General features: G+C 38.1%; 1 protein-coding gene and 1 pseudogene across 3 annotated transcripts in view; both read left to right on the top strand.

Moving 5' to 3' along the window:
* Positions 1–19,881, top strand: part of RRN3 (RRN3 homolog, RNA polymerase I transcription factor) — a 34,609-nt gene that overhangs the window by 12,833 nt on the left and 1,895 nt on the right. For all 3 annotated transcript variants that reach the window (XM_006105215.3, XM_023746283.1, XM_014447405.2), the window contains 11 exons: positions 191–254; positions 919–988; positions 2,715–2,813; positions 4,456–4,548; positions 5,547–5,685; positions 7,132–7,262; positions 8,351–8,481; positions 9,415–9,599; positions 12,413–12,521; positions 16,630–16,782; positions 17,917–18,004. In XM_006105215.3, coding sequence (XP_006105277.1) covers positions 191–254; positions 919–988; positions 2,715–2,813; positions 4,456–4,548; positions 5,547–5,685; positions 7,132–7,262; positions 8,351–8,481; positions 9,415–9,599; positions 12,413–12,521; positions 16,630–16,782; positions 17,917–18,004 — 1,262 coding nt within the window. The remainder of the gene's footprint in view (positions 1–190; positions 255–918; positions 989–2,714; positions 2,814–4,455; positions 4,549–5,546; positions 5,686–7,131; positions 7,263–8,350; positions 8,482–9,414; positions 9,600–12,412; positions 12,522–16,629; positions 16,783–17,916; positions 18,005–19,881) is intronic.
* On the top strand, positions 5,931–6,075 carry LOC111823745 (annotated as a pseudogene).

The following is a 19,881-nucleotide window of genomic DNA, read 5'->3' as shown; positions in this document are numbered from 1 at the left end:
CCTTAATGCATTACTTGTATAATTAGTCCACTTATTCTTCATTGATAGTTGGCTATGGAGAAAAATATTGAAATTATTATTTTGCTGATAAATGATTCAGTTTTGGTTACAGGTGCTTTTAGCTTCCAGTACATAATTTTTTAGTTTTCAATTTTACCTTGATGTTCATGCTCTCATTTTTTTATTGTAGATCTTCCTGCAAATTTTAACACTTGTCACAGGGCCTTGCAAATAATAGCAAGATATGTCCCATCGTAAGTATACTTTTGTTACTTATTTTGATTCAAGAAAATTGCAGTCAATTAGTAAGAAACTAAAACTTGTTTATAGAAGCAAAATTCAAGTTGTGTGTTGCATGTCTTTTTGTATCCTGTTGCTATAACATCACATTCTAACAAAAAATGGTATTTTAGTTCTTTATTCACTGTCTTTATTTTTAAAACTTGCATGCATATTCCTCTTCCAACTTATGTATAATGGTTAGAATTTTGCTTTTATCTTCAGCAGATAAGATATCGAAAAATTTTCAGTGAGCGACCTCTCTGTTTTTGTGTCATGCCATTTTAATAAAAATTGCAGTTCTAAGAAAGCTTTTAAGTTGTGTAGGTTTCTTTTGGAGGGGTAGACTTCAAGTTCCCTCTAAGTTTATTTGCTTTTAAAAAGTCCAAGTTGATAATTTGTTTTGTAGAAAAAGAATTCCCCTTTAGTATGCTGTTGATACCAAAGGTTATAGAAGTTTATTTTCCCATTAGTTACAGATTTTCTGTGAAGGCATGCATTAATTTTAAGTTCTAATTGCTTGAGGTAGGGGTTACTGTTTGCCTCCTGTATCCACATTTGCTCTTAGAATGGAAATGCTCCCTTCCAAGACAGCAGCTAACATGGATTGGTTGATTTTTTTTATTTTTTTTTTAATAGGACACCGTGGTTTCTAATGCCAATACTGGTAGAAAAATTTCCATTTGTTCAAAAATCAGAGAGAACATTGGTAAGAAATATTTTCATGGGGAAAATAATGGAAAAATTGTTTTATGTGATTTGGTTTTAGGTGCTGTTAGATCTAAGAATCTGACTCAAATTCCTTTCTTAGCAAGTGACTGAGTATCCCCAGTGCCACTTTCTTTGATTCCTATGTGCAACTCAGGGACCCATTTCAAAAATATCTGAATAGGCTTAATGATTTTACAGCTAAAATTTACTAGAACGTAATAGGTCATATATTATCAATGAAAATATGCCTTATTTGAACATGAAGCCAGAGCCTTCTATAGGTGAATTCTGTTTACCTCTTCCTTTCCAAGTTTTAGGTCATCTGTGTTGTTTTCAATACCTAATAGTGGTTCCCTTCTAAGCATAGATTACTTTTCCCTAAATAAGCTATTACAAGCATTAAATAAGGAGTTGATAAATTTTGCTAATGTTGTGATAGTCTGCTTCAAGAGGAATATTATAAATCCTGTATCTCTTATGAACATAGATGCAAAAATTCTCAACAAAGTAATTGGAACCTGAATCTAGCAACAGATAAAAAGAATTGTGTACCTTGTCCAAGTGAAATGTATTCTAGGAATACAAGATTGAATTAATACTCCAAATCAGTTATAACCTACCATGTCAGTAGAATAAATAACAAAACCCACATGATCATTGCAATAGATGCAGAAAAAGCTTTTGACAAACAGCACCTACTAGGGTTGCTGTACTATAAAAAGATGAATAATAACAAGTGGTGATGAAGATGTGAGAAATCAGTACCCTGAACATTGCTGATGAGAATGGGAAATAGTGCAGCTGCTTTGGAAAACAGTCTGACAGTTCCTCAAAAAAACACAGAATTGCCACATGACCCAACATTTCCACTGCTGGGTATATACCCAAGACAAATGAAAGCATTTGTCCACACAAAACTTATGTGAATGTTCAAAGCAGCATTATTTATCATAGCAAAAATATGGAAACTGCTAAATGTTTTAAGTGATAAGCAAACAAAATGTGGGTGGTATGTCTACACTGGAATATTATTTAGCAATTGAATAGCTTACTTGCTATAACGAGTGGACCTTGAAAACATGCTGCAAAACCACATAGTTTGAGATTTCACTTACATGAAATGTCTAGAATAGGTAAATTCATAGAGACAGAAAGTAGACTAGTGGTTACCAAAGGCTGGGGAGAGGTACTTAACTAAAAGATAACAGGGTTTCTTTTTAGGGTGATGAAAATGTTCTACAATTGATTATGGTCATGGTTGCGCAATTCTGAATATACTAAAAACCTTTGAACTGTTCATTTTAAGTGGGTCAATTGTATATGAACTATATATATATATGTGTATATATATATATATATGGTTTGTATATATATATATATTTCTTATATATATATATATATTTCAAAAAACCTGTTTTAAAAACACTGTAGAAGTATACAAATTACAAATATATATTTCAAAAAACCTGTTTTAAAAACACTGTAGAAGTATACAAATTACAAATTAATTTTATTGGTGGTAATTTGATTAATTATACCAAACTGGCAACAGGCTACTCCGCTCTCTACAGGCAGAAACTGAATATATAAACAGTATGGTTTCTATGCTACCAGATAGTCTGTTTTTTCTATTTCAGCAACTGTAAATAAAGATTGTGTAATTGATGCTTTTCTTACATAACTGAAACATTCTCTGTTGAAATGTTTATTTTTTCATATTTTAGGAATGTTATGTTCATAACTTACTAAGAATTAGTGTGTATTTTCCAACCTTGAGGCATGAAATTCTGGAGCTTGTCATTGAAAAGCTACTCAAGTTGGATGTAAGTATTTAATAATATGTTTTTCTCCTTGATCTTTCTTTATTAAATATATTTATAATCATAATATGTAAAACAGCAGTAGCAGCAATGGAAAAGAATCCATAGTTCTACTTTTGTTTCATTTCTTTGTACATTTCTTGAAATTCATCGAGGTGCTGAGGGGTTATAGACAGTCCCATTCTCATGGTTGGGGCACATGGCATTGATTAGTTACACCAATATAAAAATGTGGTTGAGGTAAATGCTATGAATGGAGCACACAAACAGCTCTGACCTGGGAAATCTGATGTAATCAGGAATCAGGAAAGCATTTAAAGAGGCCTGCAATAAGGTGCAGTAGGGATGAAAGAACGTGGTGGATTCTCTTGACATTGTGGAAGAAAGGTGACCTAGTCCTTGAGACTGAGTAGGAAGTGGAGAAGTAGGGGTTAAAGAAAAGAATCCTTCAAAGGTAGCTCACTGTGGAATAGAATCTTGGTGTTGACATTAACAGTAGTAAGAAAAGTCATAAGGAAGTTTGAAGATGAGTTCCATTTTGGATGGATTGAGGTATGCAGGTGGGAAGCTGGCAGGTGAATACTCACCAAGCAGCTATAGATGCAGGTAAGGGATTGAGTACAAACCTGTGGAATGGTGCAATTTAGGCTAGGAGAGAGGAAGTATGATTGGAAGTGGGAGGAAAACCAAGAGTGTGGCTATGTGGGAAGGATTTGGAAGAAGGAAGGGTTTGGTCAACAGCATGAAATATAGCTGACATTTTTAAGGAGAATGAGGAAAGCTGAAGTCCTTGGATTTGGTGATTGGGGGGTAATCTGTTGCTTTGTCAAAGTGGAGGGGGACTGCATTTTAGAGAATGTGGATGGTTAGGAAGTGAAATGGTTAAGAGATCTCAGTGAGGGTTTGTGGTGTAAAGAAAGGATGAGGTGGGTGAGAGGCAAGTGTGTTAGCGTTGGGGAGACTTGAGGTTTGTGGACTGAAGAGATGAGTTGGTGGAGGAGAACATTGATCCAGCAGGGGAGGAGAAGGCTCTAATGAGGCAAGTCTAGCAAGTGCTGGATGTTAGGCAGGCTTCCCCAGTGCTCACTTAGAGTTAACCTCTGCCCAACTGCATCCATAATCTTTCTAAAGTCTTACCTGGTCTATACTTACGGAACATTTTAGAGTGCATTTAGAAAGAAGGTCATGTTTAGGTAGTAATAAAGGCATGATTTGAATGATATTTTAAAAAGATATTTGAAGGGTTACATAACAAAATGAATATTCATAATTCAAATTTAACTTGCATTTCATCGTTTTTCTGCTCAGTAAATCGATGATATGCTTCTCATACATATACAACATGTACGTGAGTACCTTGTGTATAGTATGAGTTAGAATAGATACTGAGTTTGTTGAAGCTATCCAAATTTAGACTAATACACCAGAGTTCATGCTGATTTTATATAAGTATATGGTAAAAGGAGCTTGATTTATGATCTCGTAAATTCCTTTATGACCCAAACCAATTTATAGATTTGCACCTTAATTATGTAAAGAGTTACAGTGCTAATCTGGACACCTTTAAGGTATATATACCAAATGAATTTTCAGTTCCCAAATAATGTATTTTAAATGTTTTCTTTTTTTCTGTGTTATAATGTAGGTGAATGCATCCCGGCAGGATATTGAAGATGCTGAGGAAATAGCAGCTCAAACTGGTAGTGGAACAGATGCCACAGAAGGACTATTTAATATGGTCAGCATTTATTAGTAAAAGCAGGCAGACCTGGCTATATAAGTCCAGAGGGAGGGAAGAGACAGCTAATGGCATACCATCTCCTTCAAGGCTTTAGTTTAAAACAGTAGTTCAGCAAACCTGAAAGTGATTTTTTTTTTTTTTTTGGAAGTGATTTCTTTTTTTTTTTTTAATATATTTTATTGATTTCTTACAGAGAAGAAGGGAGAGGGATAGAGAGCTAGAAACATCGATGAGAGAGATCGATCAGCTGCCTCCCGCACTCCCCCCACTGGGGATGTGCCCGCAACCAGGGTACATGCCCTTGACCGGAATCGAACCCGGGACCTTTTAGTCCGCAGGCCGACGCTCTATCCACTGAGCCAAACCGGTTCGGCGGAAGTGATTTCTTAAATGAAGTCATTTGCTTCCATGTTGCTTACTGCAACATGTTGGCTTATTTCCAAGGTTTTAATTGGTTTGGGAAAGCATGCTTCGCTTTCATTCTGTTTATGTTTGTTTTCGTGACCACATTATTATTGGTGAGGGAGTGAAAAATAGAATATCATACCAGTTTACTAGTAATTTTTATATTTTATAAGTTGTATACCTTAATGCAGTATTTCTCTACCTGGAAAATGTCTTAAGTTGGGTTCACTGGGAGGAGAGCCTGAGTTGGGGATTCGGGTGTCCTTGGACAAGGATTGAGGAAGCAGAAAAGGGCAGAGGGGAAGGACCTAGTGGGTGCCGGGAGGTGGGAGCGTCTATGACGTTTGCATGGTCACGCCCTATGAGGGTCTTCTAGATGAGCATCAGAGGCTGGTCTCTGAACTTGTGCTTTTATTTTGAATTTCACGATTGGTTCTGATTCACACCTCTGATTGAGAGCCCCTGCCTGGAATGGTATATATGTATTTTCTTTGTTTTATCTTTTAAAGGAAATAATCGCCTCTAACAGTTTTCTCACAAAACTACTTTTCCTGAATTTTTAAATGTCAACTTTTACATTATCTTTAAAGGATGAAGACGAAGTACCTGAAAATGAAACAAAGGCTGACCCTGAAAGGCTCAATCAGATGTCACATCCTGTCGCTGAACGCCTGGACATCCTGCTGTCTTTACTTTTGTCCTACATTAAGGATGTCTGCTATGTAGATGGTAACAACCTATAATAGTCACAATAGCTACTGTTTATTGAACACCTACTGTGCACCTGGCTCTGTGCTGTTAGAAATCCTGTATAAATCACTATTTTGAATATGAGGAAAAGAAGGTTTAGAGAGATGAAGTTACTTGCCATTATAACAGCTTGGAAATGTTGTCACTGGGATTCAGGCTCAGTTATATGCCTTCAAAGCCCTTGATCTTTTCACTGACTGTTGTGTTAAAAGATTATATATGGCACCCCCTGGCAATGGGCAAGGAGACACCTGATTGGTGGTGTTGCTCTTATATCAATCAGGGGCAGAGCAGACATGCAGTCCTTAGTTCATCCTAGCTTGATGCCTGTCTTGGTGGCCAGAGCTGTTTCATGCCTGAGGCACATTAAAAAACAAAGATGATATATTGGCACTTAGTCAATTTTACGTGGAGATCAGAGTACTCTCAAATTGTTCAAGACATTTAAGAATGGTATAGTAGACATTGATATATGGTGCTTGTTGTTACATACTGAGTTAGAGGGAAGTAAACATCATTACATAAAAGGGTACGGTCTTTTTTTTTGTTGTTGTTTTATTCATTTCAAATGGGCTGGATCCGGCCCGCGGGCCGTAGTTTGCCCACGGCTGGTCTAGAGGCTTTGCTGTAAAAACAGAATTATTTTTCATTCTCATTATTTAGATTTAAGAGTGAAACTCAGCCACTCAGAATAAGACTTGAATCTGAGTTGACTAATTTACTGTTTTAACTTTTTACTGTTATAAAAATAATACATGTAGATTAGAGAAAATTTGGAAACTATAGGAAAGGATTTTTAAAAGGCATTTTAAATGGCCACATTCCTAGTATTCAAAAAACTTATAAGCATTTTGATAAATGCTTTTTTCTTTGTGTATATATATGAATATTTTTTTCGATGGCTTTGGGGGTCACACTATATGTATTATTTCATAATAATCTGCCCTTCTCTCCTATTGTGAACCTTTTCTCATACCATTCCCTGTTCTTTTAAAATAGTTGCTATTGATCATAGAGATTTAACTGATCTCTTTTACCCCCACTCTTTTTATGTTAATACGAATAACAGTGTAATGAACATTTTTGTACATTATCATAGTCATTTGCTTTAATATGTTCCTAGCAGTAGAATTACTGGAATAAAGGACTTCTGCCCCATGAATTGTAAAATTGCCCTTTAGAAGGGTTCACATTGTGGCTTCAGAGCAGTATGTGTGAGGTGAGGGCCTGCTTCCTGCCAGAGCTGGGTTATTGCACTTGAGAAGGAAAATCTGTGCAAAACAAAAATGTCATTTTGTTTTAATCATAGCTTAATGGATGATGTATTTCTTAATGGTATTTTTTTCTTAATAAAATTTGGTAAATGAAATTGACAGCTTGAAAATAATGTATTCATAAAACTGAAATGCCATATTTTCTCTGTAGGTAAGATTGATATCAACAAAACGAAGGATTTATATCGAGAGCTCATAATTATTTTTGACAAACTCCTGTTGCCCACCCATGCCTCCTGCCATGTTCAGTTTTTCATGTTTTATCTCTGTAGCTTTAAATTGGTGAGTATGTCATTAACATTACCATAGCTTATTTTATTCTTGCCCACGTTTTCCCTTAATAACTGGGGGGTGGAGGGAGTAGGGAAGGGAGATCATGAGGTGTTTCTTTTTTGTGGGTTCATTTTACTAGTACCGTTAATAAAGTACATGCCCTTAAATGTGTGGAAAAGAGCAGAGCAGAGGGCATTGTTATTGCTGCCTTCCAGCTCAGCCAAGTGCTCTGAAAACATCATCCTGCCTTTGGTCCACTAGGTGGTGTGCTTCCCTTCAAGTCCAGCCTTGATTAAAATCTCAGATGGGATATTTAACTTTATTTATTTATTTATTTATTTTAGTCTCTCTTAGTTGATCCTGTGTAGCCCCAACCAACTCTTTAATCTATATTTTACAACTTTAGGGTTAGGTTTTCTATTTTGGAAAAAAAAAATGGAAGATTCTACTCATTTGCAATTATTTTGTAGCTTTCTAGAACAATCATCAGCAGGGTATTGTCATGGGTAAGAAGGTTAAAGTCAGTCTGTGTCAAAGTAGAGGTTAATAGTTTTTGAAAAGAGCTATATGGAAGAAATTGGAGGTTGCATCCTTTGTTAAAAAGGAGCTTACTCAGTCTTTTTCTGTGATTAGCATAATTAGTCAAGTGACTGCACATACTGGTGAAGTTTAATACATGCAGTCAAACACTGGAAGGTTACTTTGGACTCTGAAAGGTCCTGCAGAAGGGGTTTCCATGTGCATGTGCATTATTGCTGTTTTCCAGTTCTTGCCAAAAGTCAGGATCACTTTGTAGAGCTTTTAAAATAGGTGATTGCAAATCCCTGTCAGAAACCTACTGAATCTGTTAGGTTGATTTTGATGCTTAGCTTGTTTTGGGATCCATTGGATTATTTAATGCTTGGGGACCTTTTGGTTTTTAATATTATCTCAAGGTGTTTTAAAAATAACCATGCCAACAGTATTCATTATTTATCTAGCGATATAACTGAGGTACTAGAACTTTCCCACATTGGTGAGTTAAAATCTTAGGATTCTGATAGCTAGAATATTGTAAGCATTCAAAAAGATCAGACCAACACCTTCTTTTGTTATAGGGATTCGCAGAAGCATTTTTGGAACATCTCTGGAAGAAATTGCAGGATCCGAATAATCCTGCCATCATCAGGCAAGCTGCTGCAAATTATATTGGAAGCCTTTTGGCAAGAGCTAAATTTATTCCTCTTATGTAAGTAACCTAATTTTTCCAAGTGTTTTTTATTATATCATGCTTTAAAAGATTAGAGCATTCTCTTAAGTCAGAGAAATATCTGCCTTACATTTTTGGTCTCTCTTTAAAGTGAAAAAATCTGTTCCCCCACTCCTGCAAAATGTTTATATTTCCAAGAGGCAGTTTCCAAATAAAATATTTCCTTTTTTATATGTAAAACCTCATATGTAAAGCTCTCTGTTTAGTATGGCTGTACTTGAACATGAAGATCCATTTGTCTCCATGGATAGTGTGCAGTGTTGTATACTATTTTGATTCTTTTTATAGGTTTGTCATTTTTTCATTTGCATTCTGAATCAATTATGTCTGTTAAAGCTGAAGAAAAAATCCTTGTAAAGGTAACAGAAAAATCTATGAAGGAGGCCAGCTCTAAGCCTATTTCTTCCAGTGATCCAGGAAGATACCTTTGGGCAAGGATGCTGTTAGAGACCCTTCCTCAACAACTACAGCTATTTGGTCATTCTGTCCTAAATTGTTGACACAGGGCTTCATTAGAACCCCATAGGGAATGGTGAAATCATCCAGACTTTCTCTTTCCTTTATAAGCTGTTAGTAAACACCCTCTATTCTTTGGTCAAATCTCTCTAAGAGGGCTGGGGGGAAGGGGGGGCGGTGGAGGGGGCATTGGAGAAGCTTTTCTGTGTTGATAATGAGAAACTGGTTTCCATCCCATCCCTTGGGACTTCCAGGGTTCTTAGGGCCTGCCGAATGTCCCCCCACCCCCATCCTGCATTTCCTTCGTTTGCTTCTCCTCTGTGCCCCTGGCTAATATATAAAGAAGCCTATGGATTGACTTTTCTTAGTTTGCATTGAGAGGCATTGTATTTTCTATCACTAGTTGTTTTTTTTTATGAAGCCAGTGGATTTGACTTGAATTTTTCTTCTCTCTAGTACTGTAAAATCATGCCTAGATCTTTTGGTTAATTGGCTGCACATATACCTTAATAACCAGGATTCAGGAACAAAGGCATTTTGTGATGTTGCTCTACATGGACCATTTTACTCAGCCTGCCAAGCTGTGTTCTACACTTGTGTTTTTAGACACAAGCAGCTTTTAAGTGGAAACCTGAAGGAAGGTCAGTGATGTGGGATTGATGGATGTGAACTGGATTTTCCTGTGTACTAGTCACCCTTTAGAATGCAGATTTGTTACTTTTTTGAATATTGTTGAAAATGCTGGTGTCAGAAAACTGCACATGCACACAAACTTTTACAAATTATTTCAAGCAGCATATAAGCCCCTAACACCTCCTTAAGCCTCCTCTTAATAGTTGATGGATTTGAGGTTGAGAACCTCTGCTTTAGAGGGTGGCATCGAGAGTAATGTCAGATGTCAAGCGGCTCTTCTTCAGAGGTGAGGCCAAGCACTTGCACTGGGCCAGCACCATGCTCAGAGCTTCCTGCGCACCTCCTTGTCCCTGTGAAGGCCCAGTGAAGGACAGGTGTCATTCCACTTCACAGAAGACACCAAAGCACAGGGAAGTAATTTATTGGCAGGATTAGAAATTGAAACCAGGTGAGGATGGCTGTAAAGCTGTGGTCATAATGATTATGCACCTTTATTTAAAGACGGGTAAATTTACTGCTTTTCAATTTTGCTAATTTCTAAGGGTTTATTATTTTAATTTCTAAGGGTTTATTATTTAAATCTACCAGAAGCTTGTTTTGTTTTGTTGGGGTTGTTTTATTTTTTTTATTTTTATTTTTTTTTTAATATATTTTATTGATTTTCCACAGAGAGGAAGGGAGAGAGGTAGAGAGTTAGAAACATTGATGAGAGAGAAACACCGATCAGCTGTCTCCTGCACATCTCCCACTGGGGATGTGCCCGCAACCAAGGTACATGCCCTTGACCGGAATCGAACCTGGGACCCTTCAGTCCGCAGGCCGATGCTCTATCCACTGAGCCAAACCGGTTTCGGCGGGTTGTTTTAAATTTTAGTTGAAGACAGTCCCGGATAGCGATATCAGTTAAACAAAACAATTTAAATTTTTTGTTTTACTGTCATGAATAATTCAAATGGTTTAATAGTCTGTTTCCTCTAAAACCGAGTTTCTTAAGCTCTGCACTTATATTTGGGCTGGATAATTTTGTGTTGTGGAGGCTGCCTTTGCATTGTAGAATGGTTAGCAGCTGCCTCCTCACCTTCTACCCACTAGATGGCACTAGCACCCCTCCCCATCCTGTCCTCTTTTGTGACAAAACTCTCGACACTGCCAGATGTCCTCTAGGGGCACAATTGCCTTGAGTTGAGAACCACAGCTCTAAACGGGAACTTGTATGTGTTGTGTTGTGTGTGTGCGCATTATATATATTTACTTACATCTTGAATACTTCTGAAAAGATGTGGGGTTTAAAAATTAATTGTATGAACTAGTGATAGGACACGGCTTTATCACAAGGTAAGTAAAATCTCTGTTTTTTTGTGTGAATAAGTGGTAAGATTTTTGGTTAAAGAGTATTTCTTGTAAGCCATAACATCTTATTAAAAAGTTTTTGATTGACTGATTGATTTGAGATAGAAACATCAATCTGTTGTTCTATTTATTTATGCATTCATTGGTTGATTCTTGTATATGCCCTGACCAGGGACCAAACCTTCAACCTTGGTATATCGGGGCAAACCTGACATCCCATTTTTAGTAATTTTTATCAAGATATACATCAGAGAACCTTCTAACAAAATATACTTAAGCACAAGTTTGTTTGCTTGCCTCTTAAAATAGGTATGGTATCTTTCTTTTACTAATACAGGAGAGAAGTATATTTATTAGATTCAGGACAGTGAAATACAATTTTTCCTTCTACATCCATAGTTTTCTTGTTTTTGAAAACATAATGTGTAATACAACTAATGCACGTTCAAAAACATGGTCAATTTTACTAGTAATTTAAGACATGCACATCTTACAAGATTGTTTTTTGATTGCATGTCAGATTGACTATACACACACACACACACACACACACACACACAATATATGGAATTCAGGAAGGAGAAATTTCCACACTCTACAGGGATTGGAGACTCACCGTGTTGCCAGAACTTTTTAATGATTTCATGATTGTTAGCTGAAATCAAATCATATGGTCTTTAAACTCAGCATATGCTGTGCTTACATATCTGTGAATTTCAAGTTGCCATACAAGCTTATAGCCCAATAGGAATGTGTGCTTACTTTGAAGTCCTGGGTCTTTAAAAGAATAAACAGCCCTGGCCAGTTGCTCAGTGGTTAGTGTCAATTTGCAGACCGAAGGGTTGAGTTCAATTCCGGGTCACGGGCACATACTTTGTTTGCAGGTTCCCAGCCCTGGTAGAAGCGCATACAGGAGGCAGCTAGTCAGCAACTAATAGATGTGTCTCACATTGATGTTTCTTTCCCCCCCGCCCCCCTCAATATTTCTAGAAATCAATGGGAAAAAATATCCTAGGGTGAGGATTAAAAAAAAGAATAATAATAATAAACAGTTTTCTTTAGAAAAGTTGTCTGAGTCATAAATGAATGTGCTTAAGCCTAATGACATTCTTCTGGGCTCCACATTGTATGACTATCTACATGGACCTTTATTTGTTTTATTTATTTATTTTAAAATATATTTTTATTATTGATTTGAGAGAGGGAGGGAGGGAGGAAGGGAGAGAGAGAGGGAGAGAGAGAGAGACATCAGTGATGGGGATCAAACCCACACCCTGGGCATGTGCCCTGACCTGGTTCATAGGTCAATGCTCAACCACTGAGCCATGCCGGCCGGGCTACATGGACCTTTATTTAAAGCAATTTCACAACTAACGTTTAAGTCATTTTTTTAACCCGTGAAAAAAATCTGTGCTGTTTTAAGACTGTTGTTTTTGTAACTTTTAACATTATTTTTTGTTTTTAATCAAAGGTTTGATGTACCTTCAAAGTCTGAATTTTGAACGTATAGTGATGAGTCAACTAAATCCTCTGAAGATTTGTCTGCCCTCGGTAGTTAACTTTTTTGCTGCAATTACAAGGTAAGTTATTTGTACTTTATTTATTTTATTTTTAATTTTGTTTTATTGCTTAAAGTATTACAAAGAGTATTACATATGTCTTCCTTTTTTCCCCCTTGACCTTCCCCTAGCCTCCCCTACCCCCCAGTGTCTTGTGTCCATTGGTTATGCTTATATGCATGCATACAAGTCCTTTAGTTGATCTCTTACCACCCCCCGCAACCCTCCCCGGCCTTCCTGCTGTAGTTTGACGGTCTGTTCGATGCTGCTCTGCCTCTGTATCTATTTTTGTTCATCATTTTATAATGGTCTTTATTATCCATAAATGAGTGAGGTCATGTGGTATTTTTCTTTCATTGACTGGCTTATTTCACTTAGCATAATGCTCTCCAGTTCCATCCATGCTGTTGCAAATGGTAAGGATTCCTTTTTTACAGCAGCATAGTATTCCATTGTGTAGATGTACCACTGTTTTTTAATCCACTCATCTGCTGATGGACACTTAGGCTGTTTCCAAATCTTAGCTATGGTGAATTGTGCTGCTATGAACATAGGGATGCATGTATCCTTTCTGATTGGTGTTTCTGATTTCTTGGGATATATTCCTAGCAGTGGGATCAATGGGTCAAATGGGAGTTTCATTTTTAACTTTTTGAGGAAACTTCATACTGTCTTCCATAGTGGCTGCATCAGTCTGCATTCCCACCAGCAGTGCACGAGTGTTCCTTTTTCTCCGCATCCTCTCCAGCACTTGTTGTTTGTTGATTTGTTGATGATAGCCATTCTGACAGGTGTGAGATGGTACCTCATTGTTGTTTTGACATTTGTACTTTATTGGTGGAAGTTATTTACAAGTAAATTTATATTAGCACTAGAGGCCCGATGCATGAAAATTCATGCAAGAGTAGGCCTCCCCCACCCCGCTGCTGGCACCAGGACCCGGGCTTCCTCCAGCCACCGGCAGGCACCTGGGACCTGGGCGGCTTCGCTCTGGCCCCAGCTTTGTCCTGAAAGACCTCTGGTCTAATTAGCATATTACCCTTTTATTATTATAGATTGGTATTATAAAATTCCATTAAATTTCTGTGAAACTGCCGTAACCGGTTTGGCTCAGTGGATAGAGCGTCGGCCTGCAGACGGAAGGGTCCCAGGTTCGATTCCGGTCAAGGGCATGTACCTTGGCTGCGGGCACATCCTCAGTGGGGTGTGTGCAGGAGGCAGCTGATCAATGTTTCTCGCTCATCGATGTTTCTAACTCTCTATCCCTCTCCCTTCCTCTCTGTAAATTTCTGTGAAACTATTCAATAAGATTAGTTAAAAAAAAAACACATTTAAAAACCAGTAACCCAATACTTGCAGGAAACACTGTTGTGCACCTATTGTTTTATACTTTGGTGGCATTGGAAATTGCTACTAATTTTTATGCAGAGAGGATAATTGAGCAGAAGCCTAGACACTTTGAAATACATAAGAACTAGTAACCTGAGAGGTAGAAACCAAAGATGTTTATTAGACTGACTTTTTTTTTTAAAGTATATTTTATTGATTTTTTACAGAGAGGAAGGGAGAGGAATAGAGAGCCAGAAACATCGATGAGAGAGAAACATCGATCAGCTGTCTCCTGCACACTCCCTACTGGAGATGTGCCCGTAACCAAGGTACATGCCCTTGACTGGAATCAGACCCAGGACCCTTCAGTCCGCAGGCCGACGCTCTATCCACTGAGCCAAACCAGTCAGGGCTAGACTGACTCTTATAATAGTAATAAAAATAGACTGGACATGAGATAAATCTCCAACAATAGGGGACTGGTTTAGTGAGGGACTGTATTATCTCAGGCCTTGTAGCTACAGCTAATGCATAAGTTTATTGTGTGCCTGGTACAGTTTTATGTGCTTTACCTAGAACTTACTGAAACTTCACACAATCCTATGAGTATAATATTAACCTGTTTACAAATAGGAAGATGGAGGCACAGAGAGATTAAATTACTTCTGTGAAGTCAGAGCTAGACGGGGGCAGAGCTAAGATTTGAATGCAAGCAGTCTGGCTCCTTTGTAAGTAAGCATTTACTGAATTATTCTGCTTCATATAAACACTGAATTGGAGACCTTGGGCATTTAATCAGCATATTCAGGACAGGATCGTAGCTTAAAATCTTCAACAGATAAGAGTCTCTGCTATTATAAGAAAAAGAATTCATCCCTCAGTCCTTTTAGACAACTTACTGCTCTCATTCAGCAATCTTATTTTCCTTTGCTGGATATCTAGTTCGAGGTTTTCTTTCTCCTGAGATCTCAAAAATGATAAAGAATTAAAAGAAGTAAAGAGACCAACAAGGAATAATGTTTAGTAGGTGAAAGTTCCTGGGAAAGCAGGAAGGGTAAGGACAGATGAAGCAAAGCAGCAGCAGCTGCCCCCTAGAACAGTGATGGCGAACCTATGACACGCCTGTCAGAGGTGACACGCGAACTCATTTTTTTGGTTGATTTTTCTTTGTTAAATGGCATTTAAATATATAAAATAAATATCAAAAATATAAATCTTTGCTTTACTATTGTTGCAAATATCAAAAAATTTCTATATGTGACACGGCACCAGAGTTAAGTTAGGGTTTTTCAAAATGCTGACACGCCGAGCTCAAAAGGTTCACCATCACTGCCCTAGAATATTCTCATGGTAGGGAGTATGGATTGCCGTGGTCAGAGAGGCTCTAGATTTGGGTTGGAATTAGCAGTAGAGGTTATTAAGAGTGAGGTGTGATGCTAACACATTTCGTACCGCTCAGGAGTTTTCTCCTGTTTCACGCGCCATCTGTTAAGGACCGCTCACGAGTGTTCTCGTTTTTCACGCCCATGGAAAAAGGAGCGAATCTAGATACTTAGGTAAATTTTGTTTGATCCCTCTTCATAGAGGAAAATGTTTTACGCAGTACCATACGTTAAAAAAGTACTAGGAACTTTAATTGTTTAATTGTTTAATTGTTTTTGTAAATAAAAATGTTACAATTATTGAAAAACAACACCTAAAGTGCATTATGATGATTTAAATAACGTGCAGTTTGCCCAAAAACGTGCGGTCCCTGGCGTATGTCTTAGAGATTTCTGTGTGGTACGCAATGTGCTAAGAGAAGAGATTGAAATAAAGTTCTGTGTCCAGGAATTTATGTATCATCTGTAGCTCCTGCTTTTGCTTACTTGATGGTTTTAAGATTCATTGTCAACTCATACATCTGTGTAATGTTCTATTGATTTTTTAAAATTGAGTCCTTGTTGTTAAGCTGTTACTTTTTCAGTATCAGTAACAGCAGCTTAGAGACATGGCTCTATGTGTGTGCTGGTGCAAAGGCACATGCTTCCTGTCACCCAGACATGCAGCTGCTGGGTTGTAGGAGATGCACATTGTGAACTTGACCAGATATTGCACACGGTATTCCAGCATCGTTTTGCCAATTTACCCTCCCACCAGGAGTAGAGAGTCGAATGTGATCCTTGGCTACTAGGACAGAAATAAATGTATGTCACTTAGCATTACAATAGTGACCTGAGAATCAGAGATGACCTGAATGAATACTGTGGATAGGAGGGTAGGAGGTAGAGGGTAGCAGATGTGAGCTAAATCCTTATCTCAGAGAATCCATCTGATAATGATTCAAGTTGCCAAGTCATATGGCGGTAACCAGAACTGACAATACAGTGGTCTTGTTGTTTTTTTTTATCACGAGTTCTTCAATATATTTAACTGTTTTTATTCACTATGCCTATTCCTTTCTTTACCATTTTCTGAGATTGTGACTTAGTCATCTCTTTCACTACTGTTCTAATTTCTTCAAAATCAAGTTTCCGTATCATCAAATACTATCTCCTATTAGTAAATACTGAATCCCCTTTTACCAACCCCTAATTCTCTTACAAACAATAAAAATAAATAAGTAAAGACAGCTATATACTTTGCAAACTAGGAAAGTTTTCCTTAAAAGCATCACTTTCTGCTTTATGTTCTTTTTTTCTTGCACTTCTTATGTTCGGCAGTATCTGTGTGGTCAGTATAGTTATCACGCACGAACAGGCATGTTCATGCAGAGTAATTCCAGCATGCTAAGGCCTCTGTTGTTTTTCTTGTTCCATAGTAAATACCAGCTAGTCTTCTGCTACACTATCATTGAGAGGAACAATCGCCAGATGCTACCAGTTATAAGAAGTACAGCTGGAGGGGACTCGGTGCAAACCTGCACAAACCCACTTGACACCTTCTTCCCCTTCGATCCTTGTGTGCTTAAGAGGTAGGTACTCTTAACACAGTCAGCCTATCAGTGTGAATTTAAATGCATTGTGTATTTGCTTTTTCCAAGATTGGGATGTAGAGTTTCTTTGTCATACGTGGCCGGCCATTTCTAGCCGTTTGTAAAGCCATGGTCACCTTGCACATGTTTCACAGGCCAAGCAGAGAATGCCTGTTAGAGACTGCTGAGTGTCATAGGCACACTAAGGTTTGCAGATCTTTGCCCCATTAGGAACCCAGGTTGACAACAAGGGTTTTTGGTTTATTTTTGTTTTCCTTTAATCCTGTTGGTTTAAACATATAAGGTGTCCCAGTAGGGAGGATGCTGTCTTTTCATGGCCCATAATTTTCTGCCAGTGACTTGTTTTTTTCCTCTAGAGACCACATACTTTGCACAGGCTGAAAAAATGCCAAGAGAGTTATGTTGATGGATAATCCTGGAAAACCACCAAGCCAGTCTTAACTTTGTATTTGTATAAGGAAGCAGAATTTTTGCTTTATTGTTTACCCTTATCTGAGGATATTTTTTCCATTGGTTATTAGAGTGGAACAGGGGGCAGAGAGAGAGAGAGAGAGAGAGAGAGAGAGAGAGAGAGAGAGAGAGAGAGATATCAATTGATTGCTTTTCCAACCCAGCCCAGGGATTGAACTTGCAACCCAGGTATGTGCCCTTGACCGGGAATTGAGCCTGCTACTCTTTGGTGCGTGGGCTGATGCTCTAATCACTGAGTCACACCAGCCCGGGCCAGATAGGCCTTTTCCCCAGACTTATTTTTAGTAAATTGCTATAAGAATATAAAAAAGGAAGTTCCAGAATAATATAATTTTCTTTCCATTTGGACACATTATAACTCATTGTTAGCCTGTGCAAAGTTGAGAAACAATTATACTTGAGAAACAATTACACTTGATAAAGAAAGAAAGAAAGATACTCCATCTGTATGAGTTGATGAACTCTTACAAAGAAGAGGCCACATTAGTTACAGTTCTTATATAGAGTATTTTTTTGACACTTATTATTTGAGCCATAATTTTTACTTTATTTCGGGTACTAGGTCTTGTGAAAGAAGAGCTAAATATGTTCTGACCTTCACTGTAGTATTTAACTTGATTTGTGAAATATCTTTGTTGACAGGTCGAAGAAATTCATTGATCCAATTTATCAGATATGGGAAGACGTAAGTGCAGACGAGCTTCAGGAGTTTAAGAAACCCATTAACAAGGTAAATTTGTGATTCGGCATGCTTTTTGGGGATCTCCTGTGTGGTTACAGATCACAGTCAAATAGTAAATAAGAATGTTACACTGAAAAATAGGACATTTTGGCCAGCCGGTGTTGCTCAGTGGTTGAGTGTCAACCCATGAGCCAGAAGCACATACCCAATCAGGACACATGCCCGGGTTGCGGTCTCAGTCCCTGGTGGGGGGGCATGCGGGAGGTGGCCATCGATGATTCTCTCTCATCATTGATGTTGCTGTCTCTCTCTCTACCTTCCTCTCTCTGAAATCAATAAAAACTTTTTTTTTTTTTAAATAGGACATTTTATTCTGCCTTTGCAAAATTCCAAGCTCAGGATATGTTCTTATGAAAAGAGTTTTTGGTGTGTTTTGTTTTTTTGTTTTCTTAATATATTTTGATTTTTTACAGAGAGGAAGGGAGAGGGATAGAAAGTTAGAAACATCGATGAGAGAGAAACATCGACCAGCTACCTCTTGCACACCCCCTACTGGGGATGTGCCCGCAACCAAGGTACATGCCCTTGACCAGAATCAAACCTGGGACCTTTCAGTCCGCAGGCCGATGCTCTATCCACTGAGCCAAACCGGTTAGGGCTGATGAATTATTTAAACCAAACACTTCATACATTGACTTTGGGGAGTGAAGGTTAATTAAAAAATAAATTTAGATCTTTACCACTTGATCATTACCACCAAGTAACAATGGCAAATATACTATGTTGATATTATAAGCAACACCCTAATTGTGTAGAGGTTAACATTAATTTTGTAGCTCTTTGTAAGTGGTAAAGATTCAGGCCTGCAGCATACCTTCCAGTGCATGTCAGATGGAAGTGAGGGAGGGAGAAAATTAGAATTCAATAATAAGTAATGTCACTGTTCTTTTTTTGTGTAGCAAATTTATTTCCCCACTGAAGGTCAACTTTATGTGCCTGTCTCATAAGGAATCATTGGAAAGCTCATTTTATTATTTTTTCTCATATTTTGTGTTTGAGGCCTCCATTCATTCATTCACATTGTGTTAGATACAAAAGTTATAATAGTGAGCAAGAATGACATGTTACCTGCCCTCTTGAGCTTAAAATCTGTTAAAAAATCTGACTTTAAACAAATAGTGACAGCATGTGCTGAGCAATTGAGAAGTGTACATCAGAGGAAGCTTTTTTTGTTGTTGTTAATCCTTGCCTGAGGATATTTTTCCATTGATTTTAGAGAGAATAGAAGAGAGAGGGAAAAACAGAGAAACATCATGTGAGAGAAACACATTGATTGGTTGTCTCCTGCATGTGCCCTGACCAGGCCCAGGCCAGAGAGGAACCTGCAACCGAGATGCATGCTCTTGACCAGAATCAAACCAGGGACCTTTCACTGACGCTCTGTCCATTGGGCCAGACTGGCCAGGGTCAGAGGAAGCTTTTGAATTACGATGTTTTCTTTACTGTCGTGTTTCCCTCCACGTCCTGCGTGGTTCAGGGTTCGGGTCTGGAAGCGGAGCCGCACACAAATGAAATAGAAAAGACACAAGATAATTTGGGAATATGGGGGACCAGGCGAGCAAGTCCAACTCAGGGAGAAGGACTTCCACTGTGCTCAGGCCTCACCAAGCTTTTATAGTGAGAGGTAAACAAGGTAGTGATTACCATAGTTACACAGTTCTTGTGAGTTTCACTTGTTTTGACCATGGTTACACTTCCTGCACTTCCTCATCCCATTAGCTTCCCAGATAAGATCTAGGGAGTGTTATAAGGTCAAGCCTAATTATGCTAAGAGGAATGTGCCCTCTAATGCTAGGACTTGTTTGTGACTTTGCCAGCAGGCCAGTTCGAGGCTTAACCCTATATCAGTTTCCCACACTTTACCT

The sequence above is a fragment of the Myotis lucifugus genome, unplaced genomic scaffold, assembly GCF_000147115.1.
Source record: "Myotis lucifugus unplaced genomic scaffold, Myoluc2.0 scaffold_651, whole genome shotgun sequence".
Lineage (NCBI taxonomy): Eukaryota > Metazoa > Chordata > Mammalia > Chiroptera > Vespertilionidae > Myotis > Myotis lucifugus.
This window is presented reverse-complemented; position numbering and strand designations above follow the sequence as displayed.